The 26907-nt window shown below is 39.9% G+C and overlaps 1 protein-coding gene across 8 annotated transcripts in view; it reads right to left on the bottom strand.

Moving 5' to 3' along the window:
* Nucleotides 1–26907, bottom strand: part of UGGT1 (UDP-glucose glycoprotein glucosyltransferase 1) — a 107123-nt gene that overhangs the window by 17235 nt on the left and 62981 nt on the right. For 5 of the 8 annotated variants that reach the window (XM_055380694.2, XM_031008668.3, XM_055380692.2 and 2 more), the window contains exons 19-33: nt 25509–25629; nt 22812–22910; nt 21985–22008; nt 21054–21148; nt 18695–18901; nt 17824–17955; nt 17072–17202; nt 13515–13610; nt 7982–8084; nt 7082–7161; nt 5603–5792; nt 4427–4585; nt 3506–3591; nt 1470–1554; nt 441–529 (exon numbers count right to left, since the gene is read on the bottom strand). In XM_055380694.2, coding sequence (XP_055236669.1) covers nt 441–529; nt 1470–1554; nt 3506–3591; nt 4427–4585; nt 5603–5792; nt 7082–7161; nt 7982–8084; nt 13515–13610; nt 17072–17202; nt 17824–17955; nt 18695–18901; nt 21054–21148; nt 21985–22008; nt 22812–22910; nt 25509–25629 — 1697 coding nt within the window. The remainder of the gene's footprint in view (nt 1–440; nt 530–1469; nt 1555–3505; nt 3592–4426; nt 4586–5602; nt 5793–7081; nt 7162–7981; nt 8085–13514; nt 13611–17071; nt 17203–17823; nt 17956–18694; nt 18902–21053; nt 21149–21984; nt 22009–22811; nt 22911–25508; nt 25630–26907) is intronic. The other 3 variants (XM_055380696.2, XM_055380693.1, XM_055380695.1) reach the window with 1 other exon arrangement.

Below are 26907 nucleotides of genomic sequence, written 5' to 3'. Positions count from 1 at the left end.
GCAGGAGTGGTTATGAAGCTTCCCTCACACCCTGGAGAGACCACAAGACTGACAAAACCAACCTATGGGAAAACAAAAAGAATGTTCACTCTCTGACAGTGTTGTTTTAGGAAGAGACTGAACACAGGCTGCACCAGAATGCAACTTACACAACGGGAAGTAAACTGAGCAGGGAGCAGTCAAATTTCCAAAGAGCAGGTACAGGCAATGAGAGTCACAAAGTATGGAGCAGAAGTAACTTCCCCACTAGGAGACATGAACCTCTTTTGGATTAATCGAGTGGAAAATACTCATCTATGCCAAATATAAGTGTGAGATGTAGCTGCACAAAGTAGAATGTGAAAGGCCCAGACAGAATCACAAGATGCAAAAAGGAGGGATGGATGGTGCTTATATCTCAGTTTTTCCTTAAAAACATAACTCTTACAATGTCAACTTACCATCTGAAGGAATCCCAAAATCCAGATTCATTCTCACTCGTTCCATCACTCAGCAAGTCTTCGTTCACCATATCTGCCTTCTTCTGAACCTGCAATCAAATGTGATAAACCTTACTCCCAGTATGTCTCATAGGCATAAAACTGCCTCTCACTGGAAAAACACTGTGAGTCTGTCATCAATAGGGAATTATCAATCAATTCTCTCACAAACAGGCACAACCCCACCCAGAGTCTAGAAGGATTCAATAGAAGTATCTTCGCCAGGACATTCACATCATAATCTTATGTGAGGAGACAGCAACCTCTTTTAATTAGATGTACCCCATTTTCAGCTTGCAACATAGGCAAAGAGCCGCAAACTTAACTGTGCAGTGAAACCAGAAGCACGATTCAATGAGTCAACAGCTAGTTCCAGGGAAGAGTGTGGCTGCTGGGGGCTCTAGCTGTTGGGAGGGAGGTATTTCATGTTACGACCAGTTTTCAGGATTCACTAGCACAAACAGGGGTTTCTTCTTGGCAGCACAGTGACCATTTTTCTGCTCAACAATGGATGGCCTATTTTAGGTTTCACTGTGTGTAATGATTCTTTCTTCCAGAATATACTGTACTTGAATTTAAGGCACTAAGAGCTTCAACATTCAGAGAATGGAAAGTACAAGTCAAAAGAAATTAAATAGGACTATCATTTTATTATTGTTGAAAATTTTCATTGCCAGTTCCCCCAATATTGAGAAAAGAATCATCAACAACACTATGAATTGTGGCTATATAAACAACATAGCATCTATGAGAATATTTTATGTAAGATGGGACATGTTCTGCACACCGAGATTACCCAAAAAAGATTACCTACAATCTTTCAGTTAAGGGAAGCCACAAACTCACAGTTACAAAGACATTTTGCCTTAAAGCAGTATCCCTATAATTGCCATAGCAAATTCCAAAGAGACTCTTGGGCTGGTTCCAAGATACATATTTTTAAATGACAGCTGTCCAATAACAGAATGCCACTACTTTTACCAAACTCACCTTCACTTTAATAATTTTGCTTTTGAAGTTGTTGAGGACGATAACCACCTCATCAGCATCAGGGGGAGAATCGGTGCCATCGTGGCTTTGCGAGAAAAGAAAGATCAATATTACAAGGCACAATTCTCAAAAGGCAGCAAATGCTCTCAGAGCATCTGAGTCCATCATCCTTCTCATAAAGGAGTTTTCCAGATCCAGCTATCTTCTTGCTCCTTAAGCTCCTTCGAGCTGCACAGAAGCACGTGTTGAAATCTCTCTTTATATAAGGTGCATGCCCAAAACTCCTTTGTGAGTCCTCTTGCAAATTACCCGTCACGTAGTGAGAGGCACCCATGTGTGGTAACCACATGGTGAGTACTAAACAACCGCCTGTGTTCACAAGCTCTGAGCCAAGCACAGAGCCTTCGATAAAGGAATGCAGGGGAACAGGCCCCCCTGAACCATTATTGGAACCGCACTGCCTCTGCTCTTTTTTTTTTTTTTTTTTTGAGACAGAGTTTTGCTCCGTTGCCCTGGAGTGCAGTGGAGCAATCTCGGCTCAGTGCAACCTCCACCTCCAGGGTTCAAGTGATTCTCCTGCTTCAGCCTTCAGGTAGCTGAGTTTACAGGCACCCACCACCACGCCTGGCTAATTTTTGTATTTTAGTAGAGACAGGGTTTCACCATAGTGGCTAGGCTGGTCTCAAACTCCTGACCTTAAGTGATCCACCCTCCTCGGCCTCCCATAGTGTTGGGATTACAGGCGTGAGCCATCACCCATCACTCCCGGCCACTACTCTTTAACTGGAATAGTGTTGTAAAGGAAATCTGCTCGCTCTTTCTGCCGGAGGCAACAATCAGTCAACAATAGGCCCTGTACTCAACCTGGTATCTATACGCTACCAGAAAAACTATAACAAATTCTATTTGCAGGAGACAGGAGCAGAGGAAGAAAAATTAAATGTATGTTTCCCTACTAATCAACAGCAATGCCTAAAATTTCCAGTCACCAAATTTCAAGGCGCAGAAAGTCATAATTACAACATGAATTCACTGCATTTGCTGTCATCTAGCAGACAGTAGGGTTCTCAGGCAAAGGAAGATTCTGCTGGGGGTGGGGCCCTGAACAGCTAGGAAGAGGGGGCACCATGCTCCTGGGAAGGGGAGGGCTGGCAAGGGCCAGGGCATCCAAAAGGGAAGGAGTTCGGAAGTGCATCCAAAATTTTGTAAAACCTTATCTGAGGAAAATGTTATGTGGAAAAAAACCTTCTACTGTTTACAATGGTGTTATTATAATACAAAATTCTTCTATTTCCTGGGTAAGAACCAGGCACTAATCCACTGTTTCATGTGTGTCGCTATGGAGCTAATTAAGGCAAGGACATACTACAGGGTGCTTCAAATGTGCCCTAATGGAAATCATCCCCTACACAACCTGACGGGAAGTCTCTTCACACAGTTTAAAACTAATTTAAATTGTGTTAAGCAGAATTTATATCAAACTTTTTTAAAGGCAACATAATTATTTTTAAACTAATAAATATGTGCAGTAAACCTTAAGGTAAAAGCTGGCTATAGAGGGAATGTTCTTACTATGCCACCACAGACCAAGGAATACCAGCACTAACGGCACAGCTTCAAGACCAAAGCTTCCATGTACTGTGCATTTGCAAATCACTCAGGGTCAACACATACACTCTCTGGGCAGAAAAGTGTGGCTGTTCTTTCTTTCTTTTCTCCTTGCTTCAAGTTTCTCATCTGCCTATCTATGAGCTGCATCACACTGATAGAATGATTTGATTCTGGGATATTGTTAGTACAAAGGAATAATTAAAGAGTAAAGCCTGACTATACTCATTAGCATCTATACCTCTTATTATCTAATTCTATGCTAACAATTCTTCCATATTTAATTTCCTGGAAAAACCACTGTTTCATCACATACAACTGCAAATTAAATTCATGTTGCCTGGTTAACTGCCAGGGTAGTATTCAATTAGAGCTAATGCTCATTTCTAAAAGTTCTGGGATAATGTATCTGCATCACTTACTCCTACCTGTAAATTCTATAAATATCTTCAGAGCGTCCCTTCCTAAGTCTGAGGATCCAAGCTCCTGGGTTGGCTTTCAGCTGAAAGTAGCCCTAGGACAAGAAGAAAAGTCCAGTTAGCTCTCTTCAAAACACTAAAATGTTATTTCTGAGGAATAGTTACTTCTATTTCTGAAATATCAATCAACTATAATGTGAATAACACAGTAAACAAATCAATGCAACTCTTAAAAAACCAAAACTACACATTAAAAACTCTAGCACAGACCAGGTGCAGTGGCTCACGCCTGTAATCCCAGCACTTCGGGAGACCACGGCGGGTGGATCACTTCAGGTGAGGAGTTCGAGACCAGCCTGGCTAACATGGTGAAACCCCATCTCTACTAAAAAAGGACAAAAATTAGCCGGGCATGGTGGTGGGTGCCTGTAATCCCAGCTACTCAGGAGGCTGGGGCAGGAGAATTGCTTGAACCTGGGAGGCGGAGGTTGCAGTGAGCTGAGATCACACCACTGCACTCCAGCCTGGGCAGGAGTCTCCAAAAAAAAAAAAAAAAAAAACTAGTACAATAAAGGCCAGTCACATCAATAAACCATCTGCTCTTTAGCTGTGCTTCAGGGAAGAATCAACGTGTGATGCATGAATAAGTGTCGCACTTCCAAAGAAAAGAAAAAGGCTGTCAGCTCATGAGCAATCTATTTTCAGGGGGCCAATTCAGTTATAGCTGAGTATTCCAGCATGTTTTTTCTTTTGACATGTAATTCTAACCTACAAATTTAGCTGAACTAATGATTTCTATATTGACCAAATTCAGCCCATAATGAATTTTAATCTCACTCTATGGTTAAGAATGCTAATTGCTCCATCATAAATTATAGTGCCCAAATTAACGTAACTACAATATCACTATCTGATGAACAGATTATTTACCAGATTGGCCATAACAATGGTGTCCACAATGACTGGGTTGGCTGAAGTTCCTAAGGTAAACTGTAGTCCCCGTGGAGGCTGGCCTGTGGTGATGTCGTAGCAATGACCTTCCAGTAACAGGTACTCCAGCTCATACTCAGCAGCCACTACACTGTCCACCTGCAAGCCAAAATCCAATCACTTGAATGCACTCAGAGACAACATGAATAAATCTGAAATGCATTATGCAAAGTAAAGGAAGCAGACAAAAAGGACTTACATAATATATGATCATATTTTAAGAAATTCAAGAAAAGACAAAAGTATAATGACAGAAAGCAGATCAGTTGTTGCCTGAAACCAGGCGAGAGGAGGCTACTGTCTGCAAAGGGGTATAAAAGAACTTTTTGTGGTAATGGAAATGTTCTGTATCTTGGCTATAGTGGTGGTTAATGACTGTATACAATTATAAAAACTAGGTTGGAAAGAGAAAGGAGAAAAAAACAGTAAGGACGTTATTCTAAAAATATGAATGAGGATAAGATACTAAATGTTGAAAAAAATTAAAGACCTAAATGCAAAGACATCCTGTACTCACGTATCAGTAGAAAAACTTGCACACAACATTCATAGCAGCATTATTCATAACAACCAAAAAGTGAAAACAACTCAAATGTCCATTCGTGAAAGGATAAATGAAACGTGATATGTCCATAAATAAAATATTATCTGGCAAGTTAAAAAGAGTGAAGCGTCGATACATACTACAGCATGGATGGATCTTGAAAACAATTTGTTATGTGAAAGAAGTCAGTTACAGAAGACCACATTTGATTCTATTTAGACAAAATGTCAGAATAGGCAAATCCATAGAGATACAAAGTAGACTAGCAGTTGCCAGGGGCTGGGGAAATGAAGAGTGACTGCTAATGAGTATGGGGCTTTCACTGGGGATGCTGAAAACATTCTACAATTACATAGTGGTGATGGCTGCACAACTCTGTGAAGATACTAAAACCTCTCAACTGTACACGTTAATGGGGAAAATTTTATGGTATATGAGTTCCATGTGAATAAAGCTGTTGTTTAAAAAAAATCATACCTGAACACTGATGTCTCAGAGGCCCACCTAGACTATGATTCAATCTGCTGTATTATACATGATTAGGTATTTGGAAGCAATAGATATGGTCTTACCTCTTCTAAATAAATATTATCAAGATCATATGGTGTTCTGACAGATTCTACCATCCAGCTCTCAGGTGTGTTCAAATTCAGAGTGAACAGTGGAGACTGAGGCATATCCAAAAATTTTGCGATTGGACCCTTAGCAAAACTATTGTCTGAAGTGAAAGAAATCTCTGGTTCTAAGACATAACGGTAAAAGCTGAAATTGAAAAGGAAAGTGTTAGATATTTTTCGATGTGACAACAGGACTTGAGTGCACAGCCCTTACACAGGTAAACAACTGGTTAAAACAAATTAGATTTGGAGGAGTACCCTTCCAGATTGGGAAAAGTGTTTCCAAAACCATCTTTGACCTTATGATGCCTCCTTGTGGTTGCTGCAGATGCAAGAAAAGGCAAACAAGGACAGCACTGAGGAGGAGTGCTCAGTGGTGGCCTGTGGTGATGTCGTAGCAATGACCTTCTAGTAACAGGTACTCTAGCTCATACTCAGCAGCCACTATACTGTCCACCTGCAAGCCAAAATCCAATCACTTGAACGGAGGCCACTCCTTCACATGGATGGCTGTCAGGGTCACAGTTAGGTCCTGGGCATTTTCCTCCCTTCAGGGAAGATTCATTTTTCTCTTTAAAACCAATTCCTAAATGCTGACTGGGCTCTCAGGCTAGTCCTGAAAACACTAATAATGTAAACATTTCCCCTATACGAGAATAATGGTGGAAGCTGGGAACCCTTTGGTTACTTTCAAATGCTGTTTCAATCCACTTAGAAGCTAACCTATAACACACAGCACACTGGCAAGTTAGAAATTTCCCATAGCCACAACGCTAACTGCTTTTTGTATCACTTTTTTCATAAATGACCATTCCAAAGCTCATGACAATATATAGCTAAGCAAGCTTCCTCTAACATGTATATTCCAACTTGAAATGAATATTCTTCTTTTAAGATGAAAAGCACAAATGGGGCCAGGCGTGGTAGCTCACACCTGTAAACCCAGCACTTTGGGAAGTGAGGCAGACGGATCACTTGAGGTCAGGAGTTCGAGACCAGCCTGGTCAACATGGTGAAACCCCGTCTCTACTAAAAATACAAAAATTAGCCGGGCGTGGTAGTGTGCACCTGTAATCCCAGCTACTAAGGAGGCTGAAGCAGGAGAATCCCTTGAACCCGGGAGGCAGAGGCTGCAGTGAGCCAAGATCATGCCACTGCACTCCAATCTGGGCGACAGAGCGAGAGTCCATCTCGAAAAAAAGAAAGAAAAGGCACAAATGCAAGCAGCCTGGGTTAATGCCACCTAAATGCTACAAACACACTATGTTCTTAGAACTTCTGATTAGAATGAAATTTGGCAAAACTGAACATTTAGTAAATGACCATTTCAAACATGATATCCACCTATAAATCCATCTGATCCTCTAACATGCAATATCAGAACTTGGATTCAGTACAATTTCTTCAACTGTTTTCTTACATAGCATGTTTTACCTTTTTAAAGGCATGTCAGAAAGTTTGGATTGGCAGTTCATAAATACTCTCAGATTCATGTTTATCAGCTGAGCCAAAACCTAGAAGGAAAACCAGATGACAAAATATTTAGGATTTTTTTTCTTCAGAAATTTATTATTTGACACTGAGCTATTAATATCTCAAGAAAAGATATAAAGATAATAACAGCCATAGAGTCTGCACTGGAGAAACTTCTGGAAATCACAACTCTACTGCACAATCTGCATCACACATACATAGGACGTGGCCAAAAACAATGGGAAGTAGGCTGCTGCAGCTCACTGCTCCTCACACGAAGGCAGTTCCTGTGGGGAAGCAGCAGGCAGATCATGGAAAAACTACAGGCCTCAGAGTCACCGCTCACATGCCAAAGGATGAAAAAACAGAGATACCAATACTCACAAAAAAGGTTAGAGATTTATTCGGCAATGAATGTTGGAGTGACTGTGTCTTTGTCAAAGGTCTTTTAAATGTCCTAAAATTGTAACACACTGTACATGTCTAAAAGACATGCCAAGACAAAAAATCCATGGTAGTTACAAAAAAGGAAAAATGAAAAAACATATTTATTTTATCTCTGACATTATAAATTAAAATATAGCATACCTTAATTCCAGGATGTTTTACTCTAAATGAGGATGTTAATCACTTTTTTAAATTACATGAGGCAGCCAACCACACTTGCACCAACTTTCTAGGGCTGTGAGGTTGTTTCACAGCCACTGTCAATCTTTGTAAAGATTGCTCTGCCCTAGAACCCCATAGCACTGTCCAGTGCCTGTTGAAGACAACTCAAGGAAAACGAAGCTCTCAGTGAATTTCAGAGCATGTGACAACTTCAAACAAAGGTGATGTACACTTCCTGCACAGCGTTCCTACCAAGAGCAAAGGAGCAAGTCTCTGTGCTTCTCTGGTGACAGGGTCAACGACAGCCACAACATCAAAGTATGTCTCCCCTTCCTTCGGCCTCAGTTTGATTGCACTGAAAGATCACAAGGATAAAACATTAACCTGGAGGACACAGGAAACAGAAGTTTTTTTTGTACAATATAACCTTCAACCTTCTTAGCATTTCAAAGAACTTTAGATCTAGAAAGACTAGACTATGACAGTGGCCAACTATATGATTCTGTCTATCCCAAAGATTGCAAAAGCTTAATAATGGATCTGAAATGGACTGAAAGGTCCATATAAAGAGAGGAAAAACAGCTTGAAACTGTATTTAACCAAAAACTGAGAAAAGCTACTGAAGTTAGCTTCTGATAACATTATGCCAATTTTTACTTCTTGGCAAGAAGAGTACAAAAAGAAAAGGAATAAATCAATTTTTAAAAAATAATGAAAGAACATTCCAGAAAACCTGCAAAACAAAGAAAAAGGAAAAATATAATCACAAAATATTCACTATCCCAGCCCACTTAGCTGCATCTCTACGTAATCCTTTCTAGATGCCTGTATAAACATTAGTTGTAGATACAGATTAGCAATTTCAAAACAATTTCCTTCCGTCTCTCACTACTGTAGCATAAAGATTTCCACATGCTGTTACACAACAAGCATCCTCTATAAGAAATAATATGCTATTCACCAAATGAAGCTGTCAGAGTTTACTCCAGCTTTTCTTTACTGCTGGACATAGAGATGGCTTTCAACCTGTAAACAATTTGTACAACCAACTTTCTCCACATTTGGAAATTTCTTTAGAGTCAAGGAAGTGCTAGACATGAGATTATGGAGACAAAGGATACAAATACTTTGCGGCTAATAAGTATTGTCAACCACATTTCCTGAAGAACTAAACAAATTTACAAGGCCAAAAAATAAATTTCACCACATCCTTCGTCAGCATTAAGTTACAGATATTTTGCCTGTTCTTTTCCTTATTTACTTTTTTAGAGACAAGGTCTCACTCTGCGGCCCAGGCTGGAGTGCAGTGGCGTGATCATGGTTCACTGAAGCCTCTAACTTCTGGGTTGAAATGATCCTCTCAACTTAGCCTCCTAAGTAGCTAGGACTACAGACACATGCCACCATGCCAGGCTAATTTATATTTTTTTGTAGAGATACGGGTCTCACCATATTGACCAGACTAGTCTCAAACTCCTGGCCTCAAGTGATCCTCCTGCCTTGGCTTCTCAAAGCAATGGCATAAGCCACCACACCTGGTCCTTGTCTTTTTTTTTTTTTTTTTTTTAAAGACAGAGTCTCGCTCATTCACCCAGGCTGGGAGTATAGTGGTGTGATCTCGGTTCACTGCAACCTCCACCTCCCCGGCTCAAGCAATCCTCGCGCCCCAGCCACCAAAGTAGCTGGGATTACAGGCGCATGCCACCATGCCCAGCTAATTTGTGTATTGTCAGTAGAGACGGTGTTTTGCCATGTTGGCCAGGCTGGTCTTGAACTCCTGGCCTCAAGTGATCTGCCTGCCTTGGCCTCCCAAAGCACTGGGATTACAGGCATAAGCCATCATGCCCAGCCCCCTTGTCTGTTCTTAACTGAATGGTAACTTCCTGTTGCATGGACTCCCTGTGAAGTCACGCTGACTTTGGTGACTTAAAAGGAGCAGGGACCTCTAATGAACTTTTAAAAAGACTCAACTTGAAGGATTTAAAATTATACCCAATTTTTGAAAACCATTAACTGTTTAAACCATTATACTTTGCTCTGAACAATACTATAATGTGGTTACAATACTAACCACTACTTTTACTTTTTTTTACCAAACAACATTTACCTAAGTGGGATGAATACAAAAGAATACCACAAAACAGCATAATGAAGAAAACTGGAAACAATTTACATGCTCATGGAGGTTACTTCACATCTTCACTGCTTTGGAAATAACCATGAGAATAGCTTTGTATCTGTGTTGAGGTAGGTGCTTTCGATCTCTGGCACTATTAACAATTTCAGATTAAGTCCACTGCCAATCATTATTCTTCTAACACAACAAAACTTCTGTTACTCTAATACAACTGTTCTCAAAGTGTGGCTCCAGAGCAGTGGCATCAGCTTCCCCTGGGCATTTGTGAGAAGCAAGTCAGGATCCAACCCAGACTTACTGAATCAGAAACTCTGGGGACGGGTCCAGCAATCTGCATTTTAACAAACTCTCTAAGTAAAAGCCAAATTTTGAGAGCCACTGCCCTAATATAATTTGCACCTCTCTGCTATTCTAGAATTCTAGAAGGAAGAACTCATTAGAAAATAGCATTATACAAAGGCTCACAAGGGAACCAGAGAGAGAGTCTCAAAAAGGACTCTACACAAGAGTTAACATCTGGTCATGCCTGCCCACACCTGGTTTGGGGTAGAGATTCACACAACATGTTCACATTCTGAGCCAGCAGTGTTCTAGGTGATCAGCAACAGGCACACCACAAATTGACCTTGTGAGGTCCTTTACTTACCCCACATCTCTAGAACAAGAAAAAGGGACTCGAAAAAAAACAAGGAAAGAGGAGTATTTGTGTGGAAATGGGAACAATATGAACAACATCATGTTTAAATGTATTCACTATATTGGTCAGAGAAAAGACCAGAATAAAACTAAAAGTGACAGAGACAGGAACAAGATTTGGAGATTATACACATTTGCCTATGGTTCGTAGAGTAAATGTCAAAGAATACTGTGCTTAGTAGCATTAATGCACACGGGAATCCCCCAGGAGCAACTTGTTAAAATGCAGATGCTAATTCCTCAGGACTGGTGTGGGTCCAAAGCCTGCATTTCCAACAGGCTCCCAGACAATGTCTTGCTGCTGGTCCATGGACCACACTTTGAGGGCAAGAATATACATAACTGATGGTTCAGATCTTTCTATTTCTAGCATAAATGAGAAACTTCTGAGTTAAATGTAATAAACATTCATTTAACTGACACAACTCCCAATAAGAGGAACTTCTCTAATAGGAATTATAATTTGTCTCATAATAGAATTTATAATTAAGGTATTTTAATTATACAAAACATGGAGACCCATGGAGAAGATTTCTGAAAAGGGAAGAGGTCTTTGCTCAGGACTCGCTACCTTGGGCAAGAGGGGAAACAAGATGGCAGGTTGATTAGGAAAGGTTTCCTCCCGCTGGTGACTAATGAGTTACTTCCTGAAAGTTCACAAAATGTTGAGAAAATGGGTGCAATCTGGGTGCTAATGGCCAAATTCAACAAGGATTATCCAGGAGCCATAAGAATCTTCACCCACTGCTGACATAAAAAACTAGGACACACAACCAGTGCAAACAGAGAGGGCCTCCATTCCAGTCTACAATCATCAAATGATCTGACCACGCACACCTGATCCCCACAAGGATGGGTCATAAAAAACACAGGCCCACTAAACCAAAGTCCAATCCATGCCAGACTGATCAGCTCAGAATCACAGAGGAGTAGGACACAGGCATCTATATTTAAAGCCTCCCTGGGGATTCCGAGGCACAATCAGTGTATATGTATATACCTGCCAGCTACAGCAAAGGCTATATACATTACTGGGCAGGGCTCTTTCCTAGAAACAATTAAATCTAATCATGAGGAAGCAACTCAGACTGTGAGACATTCCATAAGACAGCTGTCCTGGACTCTTAAAAAATGTCATCATAAAAGACAAAAGACTAGAAAAAAAAATGGCAAAGAACTCTTCCAGATTAAAGGAGACCAAAGAGACACAACTCTGTAATATGTAATCTGGACCAAAACAAATACAAAAAACAGTTGTAGAAGGTCATTACAAAGATACTGGAGACATGTGAACAGAAATTGTGTTTTAATATTACTGTATCAAGATTACATTTCTGAGGTCAGCTAACAGTACTGCGGAGAAGTCCTGGCACTCAGGACACACACGCGGAAAACGTCAGACATGTTACATCAGGATGTCTGCAACGTATTTCCAAATGGTGCAGGAAAAAATATGACCGTGTGTATGCAAACATATAAATAAACTACTAAAGCAGTTACTAGAAGTACTACACAAACACACACATGCAGACACACGTACACAACATGCACATGTGCAGATGACAGAGATAAAGCAAATGTGACACACCAACAACTGGTGAATCTAAGTGAAGGATATTTGGGTGCTCATTATATTAGTCTTTCAACTATTTCTAGGTTTTAAACTTTTCAAAACAAAAAAGTGAAGAACAAAAAGGCAAACTCCCTCACTATGCTAAGCTTATTTAAAACAAAAGTTTTCGGCCAAGCACCTTGGGAGGCTGAGGCAGATGAATAACTTGAGCCTAGGAGTTTGAGACCAGCCTGGGCAACACAGTGAGACCCCATCTCTATAAAAAATACAAAAACTAGCCAGGCATGGTGGCAAGCGCCTGTGGTCTCTTCCACACAGGAGGTTGAGGTAGGAAGATCACTTGAGCCCAGAAGGCAGAAGGTGCAGTGAGCTGAGATCACGCTACTGCATTCTAGCCCAGATGACAGAATGAAACCCTGTTGTTTTTTTTTAAAAAAAAGTTTTCAATAAAACATGAATGAGACAAGTACTTTCATAATCTGTTTATCTTACTATTATTATGGTTTTGAGATGGAGTCTTGCTCTGTCTCCAAGGCTGGAGTGCAATGGCACGATCTCTGCTCACTGCAACCTCTACCTCCTGGGTTCAAGCGATTCTCCTGTCTCAGCCTCCTGAGTAGCTGGTATTACAGGCACCTGCCACCATGACTGGCTAATTTTTGTATTTTTGTAGAGATGGGGTTTCACCATGTTGGCCAGGCTGGTCTCAAACTCCTGACCTCAGGTGATCCGCCGGCCTCAGCCTCGAAAAGTGCTGGGATTACAGGCATGAGCCACCACGCCCAGCCAATCTCTGTTTAATTTTTTTGTGAGACAGGGTCTCAGTCTGTTGCTCAGGCTGGAAGTGCAGTGATGAGATCATGGCTCACTGCAGCCTCTACCTCCAGAGTAGCTGGGACAACATGCACATGCCACCACACCCAGCTAATGTTTTAAAATTTTTTTGTAGAGACAGGGTCTCCCTTCGTTTGCTGGTCTCGAGCTTCTGGGCTCAAGCGATCCTCCCACACTGGCCTCCCAAAGTGCTGGAATTACAAGCATGAGCTATCTTGACCTGCCTGTGTTTATTCTCGAATTTAAGAAAAGTACAACTTCTCTGTTTAATTAAATGCAGTCTATTTTCTACTACAAGGGTGCACTCAGAGTTATTTCAGATTCATTTAGAAATAAATGTCAGTTTTCATACAACTGAGATTTGCATATGAATTTTATATATGAACACAAATATATACATGTGAAAACTGCACACCAAACAAATGTTCAATTCCTGTAAGAACTTATATATAAATCTTATATGGAAAAATGAAGGAGCTGAGGTAAAGGCAAACATAAGAGTTTAATATTCAAGAATATGCACAAATTCAACATTAATTCTATACCTGTGTCTGTCTTCAAAAAACTGGTACTCGATTCTTGCATCTCCTTTTGGTTGCGCTGACAGAAGAGCATCCACCTTCATTACCAAGTCGCTTGCCCTGAAAGAAGGGGTTAGAGAAATCTTAACATCTTTTTAACTGAAAGTTTTCCAATTATTGCCAAACATATCATCAGCCCAAATACTGAATTCTAACAAGATGGTTTGAACAAGGTATAAAGTCTGTACTGATAGGCATGAGAAAGAGTGATTAGTGGTATAACCTTGGAGAAGTTACTCACTTTCCCACATGTGAAATGGAGACAGCACCCACGCCTGCATGACTCTAGTAAAACTGCACAACTCTGCAATGCACCTAGCTGAGGCCCTGGCCCATTACAGGCTGTCAGTATTATTTACATTCTCCCTTGTCCTTTTAAAACTATTACTTTTTATGACTATTAAGAGTAATAATTCACTGGAAAATAAACATAAAAGCCAAAAATTGAAATTACACATAATATCAAGTAATAAGCTCTGATATTTTGGCTCATAATTCTATATTTTTAAATACATATAAACAAATTATACTGGCAGCCTGCTTTTTCACTTAAAAACATATTATAAAAATCCTTTCCTTGGTTAATAAATACAGTGATATTTCAATATTTTTGTTTGTTTGTTTGTTTGAGTCAGGGTCTCACTCTAGTTGCCCAGGGCTTGATCTCAGCATCCTCGACCTTCCAGGCTCAGGTGATTCTCCCACCTCAGCCTCCCGACTGGCTGGGACTACAGGCATGCACCACCAGGCCCAGCTAATTTTTATGTATTTTTAGTACAGACAGGGTTTTAGTACAGGCCAGGCTGGTCTTGAACTCCTGGGCTCACACAATCTGCCCACCTCAAACTCCCAAAGTGCTGGGATTACAGGCGTGAGCCACCATGCCCAGTCTATTTCAATATATTTATGACTGCATAATGTTACATTTACGGATACAAAATAATCTAAATATTAAGCCAACTATTGAACATCTATGTTGCTTCTAATTTCACTATTACAATTAACACTGAAGTAAACCACTTTAAAAAGAATTTTATTGTCCCTGCCTCTTCTAAAATTAATTTTTTTTTTTTGAGACGGAGTCTCACTCTATCACCCAGGCTGGAGTGCAGTGGCGCGATCTCGCTCACTGCAAGCTCTGCCTCCCGGGTTCACGCCATTCTCCTGCCTCAGCCTCCCGAGTAGCTGGGACCACAGGCGCCCGCCACCATGCCCGGCTAATTTTTTGTATTTTTAGTAGAGACGGGGTTTCACCGTGTTAGCCAGGATGGTCTCGATCTCCTGACCTCATGATCCGCCCGCCTCGGCCTTCCAAAGTGCTGGGATTACAGGTGTGAGCCACCGCGCCCAGCCTAAAATTGATTTCTAACTGAAAAAGATCTTGAACTAAACCTGAAAAAAACAAAAAACAAAAAAACTCCAATTTGCTGAACCAAGGACTAAATCCTGAATAAGAATTTTAAAAGAGCACTGTGAATGTATTTGAACTGTAATTAAGCCTATATACATTTCCTATGAACCCAGCAAATATATAAAATTAACTATATTGGTTCAACTCCTCAATATAAATGCCAAATATATATAATACAGGCCATTGTCTTCCTGTGATGTGTCAACATGGTTACAAAACATGTCAAGGGGCACTTGGTTACGTGGACTGGAGTGAGCAGGCCAACAAGAAACTCCCTGAAGGCTGATGAAGAACAATGATCAAAGTATACAGAGCCAAGCTTCAGGGCAGCCTTGGGGATGCAGACTGGGTCATGAATGATAGCTGTGGCTGTCACGGGGAAGAGGGCCACTCCAAGGTGGAGCAGCTCTGGCGCTAATGAAAACCCGATGCAGACAAGGTAATTTTGGGAAGCCTAAGAGTTTTAGCATTAGTCTTTTGGCCCCATGACTACCTGATTTCCCTAAATTCAACCAGGAAAGATCGAGAGCCATCTCTCATTGGCAAAAGGCAAGTCTTCTAGGCACAGTCTGGCAGTTATATAGCCCAAGAAGACCCCAAGGAGCTCCCTGCAGTGGTCCAACAGCATGCCACACCAAGCCTATGCCTGTGACATGGCTGCTTCGAGTCATGAGTACCTCCTGGCCTACATCAGGGAAGCATTTCACAGGTCGGGACAAGGGGCATCACTCAGGAGCCACTGAGGTAAGAGGGATGGATCCTCCTTATTTGTAGCCCCAGTATTGGCCAAAATGAGAAAAGATTTCTTCCCAGGTCATACAAGACATGGCAACAGCTGACTTTGACAGCTATCCAAGTCAACACTTCTCTAAAACATGCTCTTGAACTCTGCAGCATGATGATGTAAGAAAAAAACCCAGCAGAACTTTTTTTTTTTTTTTTTGGAGACAGAGTCTCACTCTGTCACCCAGGCTGGAGGGCAGTGGCGCAATCTCAGCTCATTGCAACCTCCCAAGCAGAACTTCAAAATTTTATATCCTCCAACTATGCATCAAAGAACACATCTCCACAGAATAGGAGAAAATGTTTACAAATCATGTATCTAGTAAGAAAGTGACATCCAAAATGTATAAAGAACTGCTACATCTCAACGACAAAAAAAATGCAATTAAAAATGGGCAAAAGACTTGAATAGACATTTTCCCAAAGATATATAAATGGCCAATCTGCACATGACAAGACGCTCAACATCACCAATCATTAGGGAAATGTGAATCAAACCACAAGGAGACAGCACTTCATACCCACGAGGATGGCTATTATAAAAAGCAAACAAACAAACAAAAAACCCCCCAGAAAATTACAAGTGTTGTGAGGATGTGGAGAAACCGGCACCCTTGAGCATTGCCAATGGGAATGTAAAATGGTACAGCCACTGTGGGAAAGGTATTGTGGTTCCTCAAACAATTAAACATAGAAATAGATCCTCCAACTACATAGTCATTTGATATTTAATGCAGAAACTGCATATATGTAACAATGGGCTCCAGGGTCCATCCAAACAATTTATTTTCTTCCATTAAGAAAATAACACACTAAAATATATCAGCTTATAATAACACTGAAAATTAAAATTAAAAACCGACAACAACCAATTCATCATCACCTTTGAAGATACAAGGGAAACAACTCAGTATTCTGCACTGGTAAATAAAAGAAACATTTAAACTGCCTTTCCTTTCCTGAACAAAATAAAACTGAAGGGTAACCAAATAGATAATGATGAAAGTATCACTTTACATAAGTATTCCAGGTAATAAATAAACTAGCCTCTTTACTTCTGCATATATTTGAAATTTTCCACAACCAAAAATTATAAAAATAAAAAGAGAGAACTAGTTCAGTTCTTTAAATAGTACCCTAAAAAGTAAATTATCTTGTTTCAACAGAAGCATACATTAAAACTGGAACTGAAGAGTATTATTAGATTTTAAACTGGAAATAAAACACCTTGGGATATGTAGTATGAGTAACAACATATAATTCTAACTGATCAATGAGGAAAGTCCAATTATATAACCCCTGTAATTCCTCCTATGGCAAAACTTACACATCTTCTTCTACCCGAAGCTGTTGAATATGAGATTTTATTTTCTGTCCTGAGGTTTTTAAGATGATATTTTCGAGGAGGTGGAAATCGTCTTGATTAAAGAGCTCACTATCCTCCAGTGGCCCAATGATCTGTGAAGGAGAGAAGAGCAGGCGCTTAGCTCTGGAAGGCTGCCTGCACTCAGCAAGCTGGTAAGGAACCCTCTGGCGTCCTCAGGCTACCTCATACGCCAGAACATCTTAAAGACCTGAGACAGGTACATGTTTAGATAAAATCAGTGAAATAATACAAAGTGAAGCCCAAAACAAATACTTGTAGTTATTTACTTATCAATTCCTCAAGGACACAGTGTAAACCTGTGTACATCACAGTATGTTACAGTAAGCAAACTCCAAAGTAAAATAAAATCGTAACGTAGTTTTCATTAATTCTACCTGAATAAAAACAACAAAGGCTACTTTATGTGTCAAAGTCCGTACTGACTGACTTTCTGAGAGCCACCACACTCTCACCGCCTCGCACAATGGCAGGACACAAATCGACAGCAGGAAGGCTCCATATGGGGATATTTGTCTATGTCAAAAAGCACAGCTCCTTGGAAATAGGAGGCAGAAACATCAATGGCACTTCATAAGCCCCAATCACCTTTGAAAAAAGAGTGGCTCTGTCTGAAGAGTTTACTAGCTTCAGAGGAGAATGCTGCAAAGACTGTTCACGGATCTAATGTGAAGTCAAGCTTGACAAATCCTCACCCTTCCATTGCTGATCACTGCCCTCTGTCCCTTCTTCAGCTTCAGAACATCCCTGCAGTACACGGCATGAGACAAAATGAAATCCATTTTGGAAGACTCAAAGACCTCTTTAAAAAGACTGAAATCCATTCCCTAGGAAAGTAATCATTATTAAGGAAAAATAGTCATTACTAAGCAAACCATATAAACAAATAAACACAGTGAATAAACCATAAAAATTTCTTTCCCTGGAAAGTAATAACTAATTTTCATAATTAACATTAAGATGTGCCAGTTCTCCAGTCTCCCCGCCATCTCCCTACTACTTAGAGTAACTGCTATTTCCTTATCTTTTCCTGTGATTTGTTCGACTAGCAGACTATTCATCATTCCTTTACTCTGCATTTTTAAATCCTGCTCATTTCCAGTGACAGCCTGTTTTCCTAACTGAAACGTCAAATAGTGTATACTCATCATTCTGTAACAAATTTAAAAACTACAAAACTGTGTCAAAAAAATAAGTAACATAAAATATAAATGAATAAACACAGGCTTATTCTGGAAACACATCAAGAACATATAAGCCTTGAACCTATAAGTGGTTCAAATCTCCGTTTTTTGCTCTATAAATAAGCCATATTGTCTCTCTTAAAAACTGTGCATAACAAATGGCCCCATACTTAAAACACACAAAAACTCAAATCAGGCACCACATGAAAGCTAGGCAAGGTTAAAAGTAATAAAGGGAATCTTCCAAATTAAAAAAAAAAATTCCCTGAGACTCAGGACTAAAATGACAAATCGTGATCATGAACCGGACACGTAAGCTGCAGTGGGTGAGCTTCCGTGGCAGACAAAATGGGGCAGCCTCATGAGAGGCTCAGAGCCTTACCCCAACAGAGAACTCCGCAATGTCAGCTCCTGCAGCCAGGGCCTCTGCAGCCCCCTCCTTGGCCATTTTGGTGATGAAGTTCTTAGCAGCGTTGGAAGTCTGAGTTTGGAGAGCTGCCCAGATTGCTCTGGAGATCTGAGTGTTCTCATAGCTTATCTCTTTGGCAGGATTATTGATCATGCTTATTCTAACATTGTTACTGGATTTCTGTTCACAAAATGGGAAATGGGAGTCATATTGTAGATATTTTTGAACTTAAAAAGCAGCATTAACATCAGTCATGTTCAATAAGTAGCAAATAATATCTCTCTTAAAAGTCTCAGGCCAGGCGCAGTGGCTCATGCCTGTAATCCCAGCACTTTGGAAAGCCAAAGCGGGCGGACCACGAAATCAGGAGTTCGAGACCAGCCTGGCCAACAGAGTGAAACTCTCTCTACTAAAAATACAAAAAATTAGCCAGGCATGGTGGTGGGCGCCTGTAATTCCAGCTACTCGCAAGGCTGTGGCAGGAGAATCGCTTGAACCTGGGAGGTGGAGGTTGCACTGAGCCGAGATCGCACCATTGCACTCCAGCCTGGATGACAGAGTAAGACTCTGTCTCAAAAAAAAAAAAAAAAAAAAAAAAGTCTCAGATAGTTCTCCTCCTCATTCAAAATAAAATTAAAAATGCCATCATCAAGCATTCAAAACCTTACATGAAGTGGCCCCCAGCCCACCTTTCCAACTTCATTTCTTACCTTCCCGGTAAATATAGCATAAATTACAGACCCTCAGAGTCCTATCTTTACCCAACACAGTTTATATTCTTATGCCACACATTTTGTATTCTTCTAACGCACTTGTTTTAGAAGTGTTTTCAGTGCTCTGCTCAAACCCTTCTTCATTCATACAGCCTTCCCACATCCCTAGTACAATTCAATCTCTCCCTGGGTGAAAACACAAGAATCCAAGTGGAAGAATACACCCAGGACACACAAAGCCAAAAAAGGGCTTGTACCAATAACATAAGCAATAGACATTTATATTTGGGTGTACCAAAAGACATACAAGAATATTCATCGCAGCAGTCTTATAATAGCACCAAGCAAAAAACCCAACTGTCCTTCAAATAGCTTAAACAAATAAAACTTTGTGGTACAGCCATATGATATAATACTACAGAATGAAAAAGGACTCTATACCCCTACTTGTAACATCATGAATAAATCTTACAAAAGATTGGGTAAAGAAACCAAACACAAATGAAATTGCATAACATTCCATTTTAATAAACTAAAAGATAGGCAAACCTATTTAATATGAGAAGAGGGAAGAGGGGTAGTGTCTGGGCACAAGTGTGGGTGGGCACAAGTGTGGGAGGGCTTTCAGGAACTTGAGAATTCTCTATTTTTTGACCTGAGTGGTGGTCACAAGAGTGTGTTCTCTTTGTGACACTGTGTGTCCTATGATTTGAGCACTTCTTGTGAACCTACATTTTACTTCAATTAAAATAGTTATTAAAAAATGCAACTCTCCTTCCCCATTCTCCTACCCTACTACCATTTGAAGATTTACGCATTTGTGTTAGAGTGCCTTTCACATACAACTATCGCCCTTAGCTAGAACTGCCCTGTTCTAACTTCAAATTGACCACAGCATTTGGTCCACTCCTTGAACAATAAAGGAACTCAGCATATGAGTAAAACTGAAACCACCTGGATATTTCTTTATTTCAGTAAACCGTCCCAGGTACAGGGTGGAAAGGGGACCATGAGGAGCGTTGTGAGGTATGGATGAAGATGCAAACTGAAACAGCCCAGGAAAAAGAATTTTGACATCTCATCCTCTAACGATGACACTCTCCAGAAGAATCAGCTGCTTCCCAACCACCTGCCATTGCCACTCACTCAAGCCCAACTATTAATGGCAGCATATCTTTTCAGAACACCTATGTGTGTATCCCTCAGTGCATCTGGATCTACTTCTACTAAACACACCCACTACCATTCCTGTGTGCTACTGCCTCCATGTCCAGACCTCTGTCGTGTATCTCCCCGATACAGTACACAACACAATTGTTGGAGCAACTCTGCTCCAAGAACATGAACAGGTATGCAATAAAACTTGTCTATGATGAGGATCTCCCTATTTATTTTTTTCTCTGTAAGAATCTATCCCGTTCAACAAAGCCTGGATACTGTAGTCTTAGATCTCTTTTCTTGAGAGCTGGCAGATCTCTAGAGATACAATGCTCCGTTCCCTCGAGCATTAAGAAAGCAGGACTCCCAACTCCCACTGAACAATCCTAGCCGCACAGCGAAGCCCATGAGGACAACTACAGCCACAAACAAAAATATAAAATGAAGTCATAGATACTTGCCTGATGTTTGATGGCATCATACAGTAACTGCCGTCCAGAAGGGCTATCAAAATCCCCAACAATCCAAAAAGTTACTGGCCTAATAAAAGAATCATCTGTAGAAAAACAAAAACAGCTAATTGAGTCAGAGGAGAGAAGCACATTCTGTGTTTCAACATTCTGAAAATGAAATTGACCAAATAATTTGTAAGAACCATGCAAAAAGAAGAAAATGACAAGCTTAATAAAGATAGAAGAAAAAGTCATAAACCTTTACTATAGTGAAAGCAGGGGAATCTTCCACAGAGTTTAGTTACAGACTAGGAACATGCACTGATTAATTCTACTGATTAATGCACTGGTCTGGGCATCTGTTAGCATGTAAAATGAAAAACAGCCTTTGAACATGTGGGTAACATACTGTCATTTTTAATCATACTAATTTGTAATTTTCTGAAACTAATTCTTTACAAATGTTTATACAAAATTTATCTACATTGGCCGGGTGCAGTGGCTCACGCCTGTAATCCTAGCACTTTGGGAGGCCGAGGAGGGTGGATCACTTGAGGTCAGGAGTTCAAAACCAGCCTGGCCAAAATGGTGAAACCCCATCCCTACTAAAAATATAAAAAAGTTAGCTGGACGTGGTGGCGGGTGCCTGTAATCCCAGCTACTTGGAAGGCTGAGGCAGGAGAATCACTTGAAATCACTTGAACCCAGAAGGCAGAGCTTGCAGTGAGCCGAGATCATGGTACTGCACTCCAGCCTGGGTGACAGAATGAGACTCCGTCTCAAAAAAAAAAAAAAAAAAATTATCTACATTGATATAGCTTCCTGTTACCCACAGATTCCAGAAGCAGTACAATTAAGTGTTGATAAATTCTAAATTACAATGGTCACTGAAACCAAAGAAGAAAATTAAGAAATAGAACATTCTGAAGTTTTAAGTTACCATAGATTTCCTTGGAGGACATTCCTGAACAAAGGTAAAGAGAAAAGAGTAGAAAAAAAGTATCATTTCTGGAATGAATGCCTACTGTAAAAATCGAAAGTCTAAACAATGGCTAACACAGTCTATGGTTCTTCCTGCTGCTTAGTCCTGTTGGTGTCATGACGTGTCCCAGTACCCTAAGAAACAGTTTCTTTAAAGAACCAAATGGAGTAATTGCTTGTACTTTACATATAGCTGAGAACCCAGAACTTCTCTCGGGGAGAGACCACAGCGGGGATTAAAAAAGGCGGTAAAAATAGTTGACTTAAAATAACAGCCAGTGCTTTTTTGAAGCACTGACCCGAGGGCGACAGAATCTGTCCGCCACTACAGGGCATCATTTTACACAATCTTAGCCTAAATAAATATCTCTGCATAAAATCAGCTTCAAAGATTATACAAGGCTTTCTAAAACCAACTTTATCTTATAAACCCCAAAATAATATTAACCCTGTACAGTCATTTTTAATTCATTAACCCATTTTTACATCACAAATGTTTTTCCATTTGAACTATGAAATATTTTTCCTTTTGACTTTAGTCAAAAGGTAAAACAGGTAATACAAAATTTATGAAGACATTTGAATTTTTAAACAAATGTATACTTTCAACAAATATACAAAGAATTAAATTTTAAATAGATATGTTCTAGACTCAAAGCATTATAAGAGATAAGAAAAATTATGAAGTCTCTTTCCCTTTTTTCTCTTAATTTGCACATTAAGATGAATATGCAAATACTTTCAAAAAAATGTTGAATGCAAGATAATAAGCCTCAAATGGATTACCTTTCTTCGTCAGATAGTTCATACTATTGGCTACAGCAGCAGTCTTGCCTTGGGAATCCAAGATAGTAAATCTAGCATAATCATCCACAAAGAAGTTATCTGGGAGAAAAAATGAAATACGTATATATTAGTTCCAGTTCAATCTATTCTTAATATTCAACTGACAACCTGACTTGATCATAATATAAGATTTATAGAAATGCGTGAGAGAAGTATATTAAGTTCCATGTTTACTGAACAACTTCACAACATGGCCCCTATCCCTACTGAAGTCACACATCAAAGAAACAAGGTTGATGGAAACATACATATCTCACACAGCTATCATATAAGTATGCGTCAGTTTAATGGCTGAATTCATCCTATTCCCATTCCTGTCACTTGTCAACTGGAGGACAATCTCAAAGAGATCCCCTTAACTCATTTCTCCCTTCCCTAGTCCAACCAGTGGAGTAAGCTCTTCCTGTTCCTACAGAGGAAGCAGGGGTAAAAGAGAAAATACGTAAGAAAACTGATTTTTATTTTTCAGGTCTAACAAAATATCACCTTTTAAACCCTTAACAGAAATAAAAGGTCATTTTCACTCTTTTTGCATATGTCCCTTCTCCAATTAGTGTCAAAGGGCAATCCTCATTATTCATTTTCCCTCAAATTATTATTCCTAGAATTCCAGTTTCATCAAGTCATTCTCTTGCTCTAAACTACCCAGTAATTTCTTACAGGCTACAAAATGGTCTCCAGCCTAGTACTGTAAACTCTCTGTCTCTAACAATCTCCCCAATCTTAAACATTATTGCACCCTCTACAAATGTCAGTCTTCTCATCACAGTCTGTCAGACACAGCTTGCCTGCCTACCCACTCATTTATTCATCTGTGCACATGCTCATCCATCTACACTGTCACTCGACAATGCACACTGAACACCTACTATCCATAGAATACTATCCAGGAAAACAGTAGAAAATAAGTCACACACGGTCCATGATATCATGTGGGGGAAGGGAGAGCACACCATGCCAATAAAAATTAGTATAAAATTAAAAATTTTACCATGCCGGTAAAAATTAGTATCCTACTAAAAAGGTTCCAGGACAGCCAAAGCCAAAGAAACCTGAGCGACAGTGCCACCACCACCAGGTCAAGAGGATGCCAGAGCCTCCTAATTGATGTCTGCACTATGTTCAGCTGACAGGTGGCACTTTGCCACTGTGGACTAGCACTGTTTCATAGCTCATTGCTGCAACACTCAATGGAAAAGGAAATTCAAAAACAAAACCGCTATTATGTTCCTTATTCATGTGTATTCCAGAGACAACCCTTCAAATTTAAATAAAAATGATGAAAACAATAATTAACACTTAGGATGAAGAGCCACAACACGCTCACCTTGCTCTACTGAAACTTCAGGGAAGAAAGGAAAACCCGGCTGTGAAGAAAAAGCTCACTTTCTGGGTAGTTTCCTTCTCAAATATAAGCCTATATTTACACTTTTTCCTCAGTGTGTGTGTGCTTATGTATAGGGGTGTGTGTGTGTGTGTGTGTATATACATGTATTTTTCCTCTACCTAAAACAAACTTTCAGTTTCAAGTCTATTAGAGATAGTGCATTACATTAACAACCATAAATAGATTGATATGTTCATTATACTCAACTATAACAATAAATAGCTGGTTATGACTTCATTACACACATCTTTCCTTCCCCAGTGAGATTTCATGGGCTAGTGATGACAGTTCCATCTTATTTCCAGGTGTTTGCTGAAGAGGCCTCAGAATCTCGAGGAAGGCACAAGGAACAAATTGCACCTGGGCTTAACATATTTGGCTCTTATAAGGTATTCTAGCAGAAAACAGCCAACTGTCCACCAACTGAGGAACAGATACATGTGGACTATCCATAAAGTGGACTATAAAAAGGAATGAAATTCTGACATACACAACAACATGCATAAGCCTTAACAACATGTTAAATTAAACAAGCCAGGCACAAAAGGCTTCCAATTATATGAAATGTCTAGAATAGGCAAATCCATAGACACAGAAAGTAGATTAGTTGTTGCCAGAGGATAGGGGAAGGGAGGAACAGAGAGTGACTACTAATAGGTACATGGAATTTTGGGGAATTTTTGGGGGGTGATGGTAATGATGTATCATTAGACAGTGGTGATGACTACACAAACTTTGTGGGGTTTTTTTCATTAAAAAAACCATTGAATTGTATACTTTAAAAGGTTGAGTTTTATGGCATATACATCATATCTTGATGAAGCTGCTAAAGGCCTTCCTAAGTTCTCAGAGTGAAATTCAGTGAGATATTTGTTGACATTATGGCTGACTGATTCTAGAATGAGGATGAAGAAAGAGAACTGCTTTATGACTAGAGGAGCGAACAATCCAGGTCCATTCTCATCATCTATTGTCTGTTTAGTTGGCATTTAAATAGCACTAAATATTTTTCAAAGTTCACAGGGTTTTGCTCAGAAGATGTTTTCTTCTTTAGGAGGAAACTCTTGTGAATTTAGAAACTCATATTATGAACTAAAGGTGCAAAGAGTTTACACATAAAATTTTGTCACAATCTTGGGCTATCTTCTGAACATTGCAGAAGATAATCAGAATATTAAAATCTGAAAAATGTAAAGATTCTGAAGCACAAGTCAAAAAAAGCATAAGGTTGTTCCTGAAATGCTCCTTACTACTCGCTGTTAAATCCAGGTAGTCTCGTTCAGCTGTCAAAATCCTAGAATTGATTCGTGGAACAACATTTGGCTGATTCATGATATACTCTACCACATCTTGATCATGGGGCAGTTCACCCTGCAAGAAAAAAAAAGGAGGTTGAGGGGGGAGTGTAAAGCAAATTTTAGCAATAATAATTCATTAGGAACCAAAAAATTATTAACTTTATAAATGGCTTCCTCTGTGCTAATAATAGTTAAGACAGAAGTTACTATGTTATTGGTCCCTGTCACTGCCAAGTATACCTGGGCACATCACCTACAGCATCTCTACCTCTATCAACAACGTGAGGCAGATATTGTTGACATTCACTGTAAAGATGAGGAAGCTAAGGCACAGAAAGGTTAAATAACTTACTCAAACTCACAAAGCTAATGCAAAGTGATTATGAAATGCAAACCCAGGCCAGGAGTGGTGGCTCACGCCTGTAATCCCAGCACTTTGGGAGGCTGAGGAATGCAGATCACTTGAGGTTATGAGTTCAAGACCTGCCTGGCCAACATGCCATCTTTACTAAAAATACAAAAGTAGCCGGGCATTGTGGCAGGTGCCGGTAATCCCAGCTTCTTGGGAAGCTGAGGCAGGAGAATCACTTGAACCTGGGAGGCAGAGGTTGCAGTGAGCCAAGATCATGCCACTGCACTGGGCTACAGAGTGAGACTCTGTCTCAAGGAAAAAAAAAAAAAAAAAAAAAAGAAAGCAAAAGGTCTTCTCTCAAGCAGTTAATATACTTTGTAATAAAAACCACTTCCATCTTTGTTCAATCTCAGCCATCCAAATAACCTTACATCTCCAGAGTCAGAATTACAATGAGAGGGTAAGAAATCATTGTCATTTATTCTTCCCTTTTGCACAGCTAATATTACAGAAATAGTTACACTTCTTGAAGGTGATCTCAGAGCCATGTGTCAACAACTGTGCAAATGTGCAGATTCATCAAACTTAAAATATTTAACACACAAGTATACTTTAAAGTCATTTTCTTTTTTTTTCCTTTGAGATAAGGTCTTGCTCTTTCATCCAGGCTGGAGTGTAGTAGTATAATCAAAACCACAGCTCACTGCAGCCTCGACCTCCAGGGCTCAAGGGATCTTCCTACCTTAACCTCCCAAATAGCTGGGACTACAGGCATGTGCCACCACACCCAGCTAATTTTTGTATTTTTGTAGAGATGGGGTTTCACCACGTTGCCCAGGCTAGACTCAAACTCCTGGGCTCAAGAGATCCTCTCTCACCGTGCCCAACCTGAAGTCATTTTCAAGATAAAAGATGTGAATCAAATATACACATTCAAGTCTAAATAATTCCAATTAGACATTATTTGTAGCTATTTAATAAGGAGCATATGAACCAACC

This window comes from Gorilla gorilla, chromosome 11 (assembly GCF_029281585.2).
Source record: "Gorilla gorilla gorilla isolate KB3781 chromosome 11, NHGRI_mGorGor1-v2.1_pri, whole genome shotgun sequence".
Classification (NCBI taxonomy): domain Eukaryota; kingdom Metazoa; phylum Chordata; class Mammalia; order Primates; family Hominidae; genus Gorilla; species Gorilla gorilla.
The sequence above is the reverse complement of the archived record's forward strand: the minus strand, read 5'-3'. Positions and strand labels throughout refer to the sequence as shown.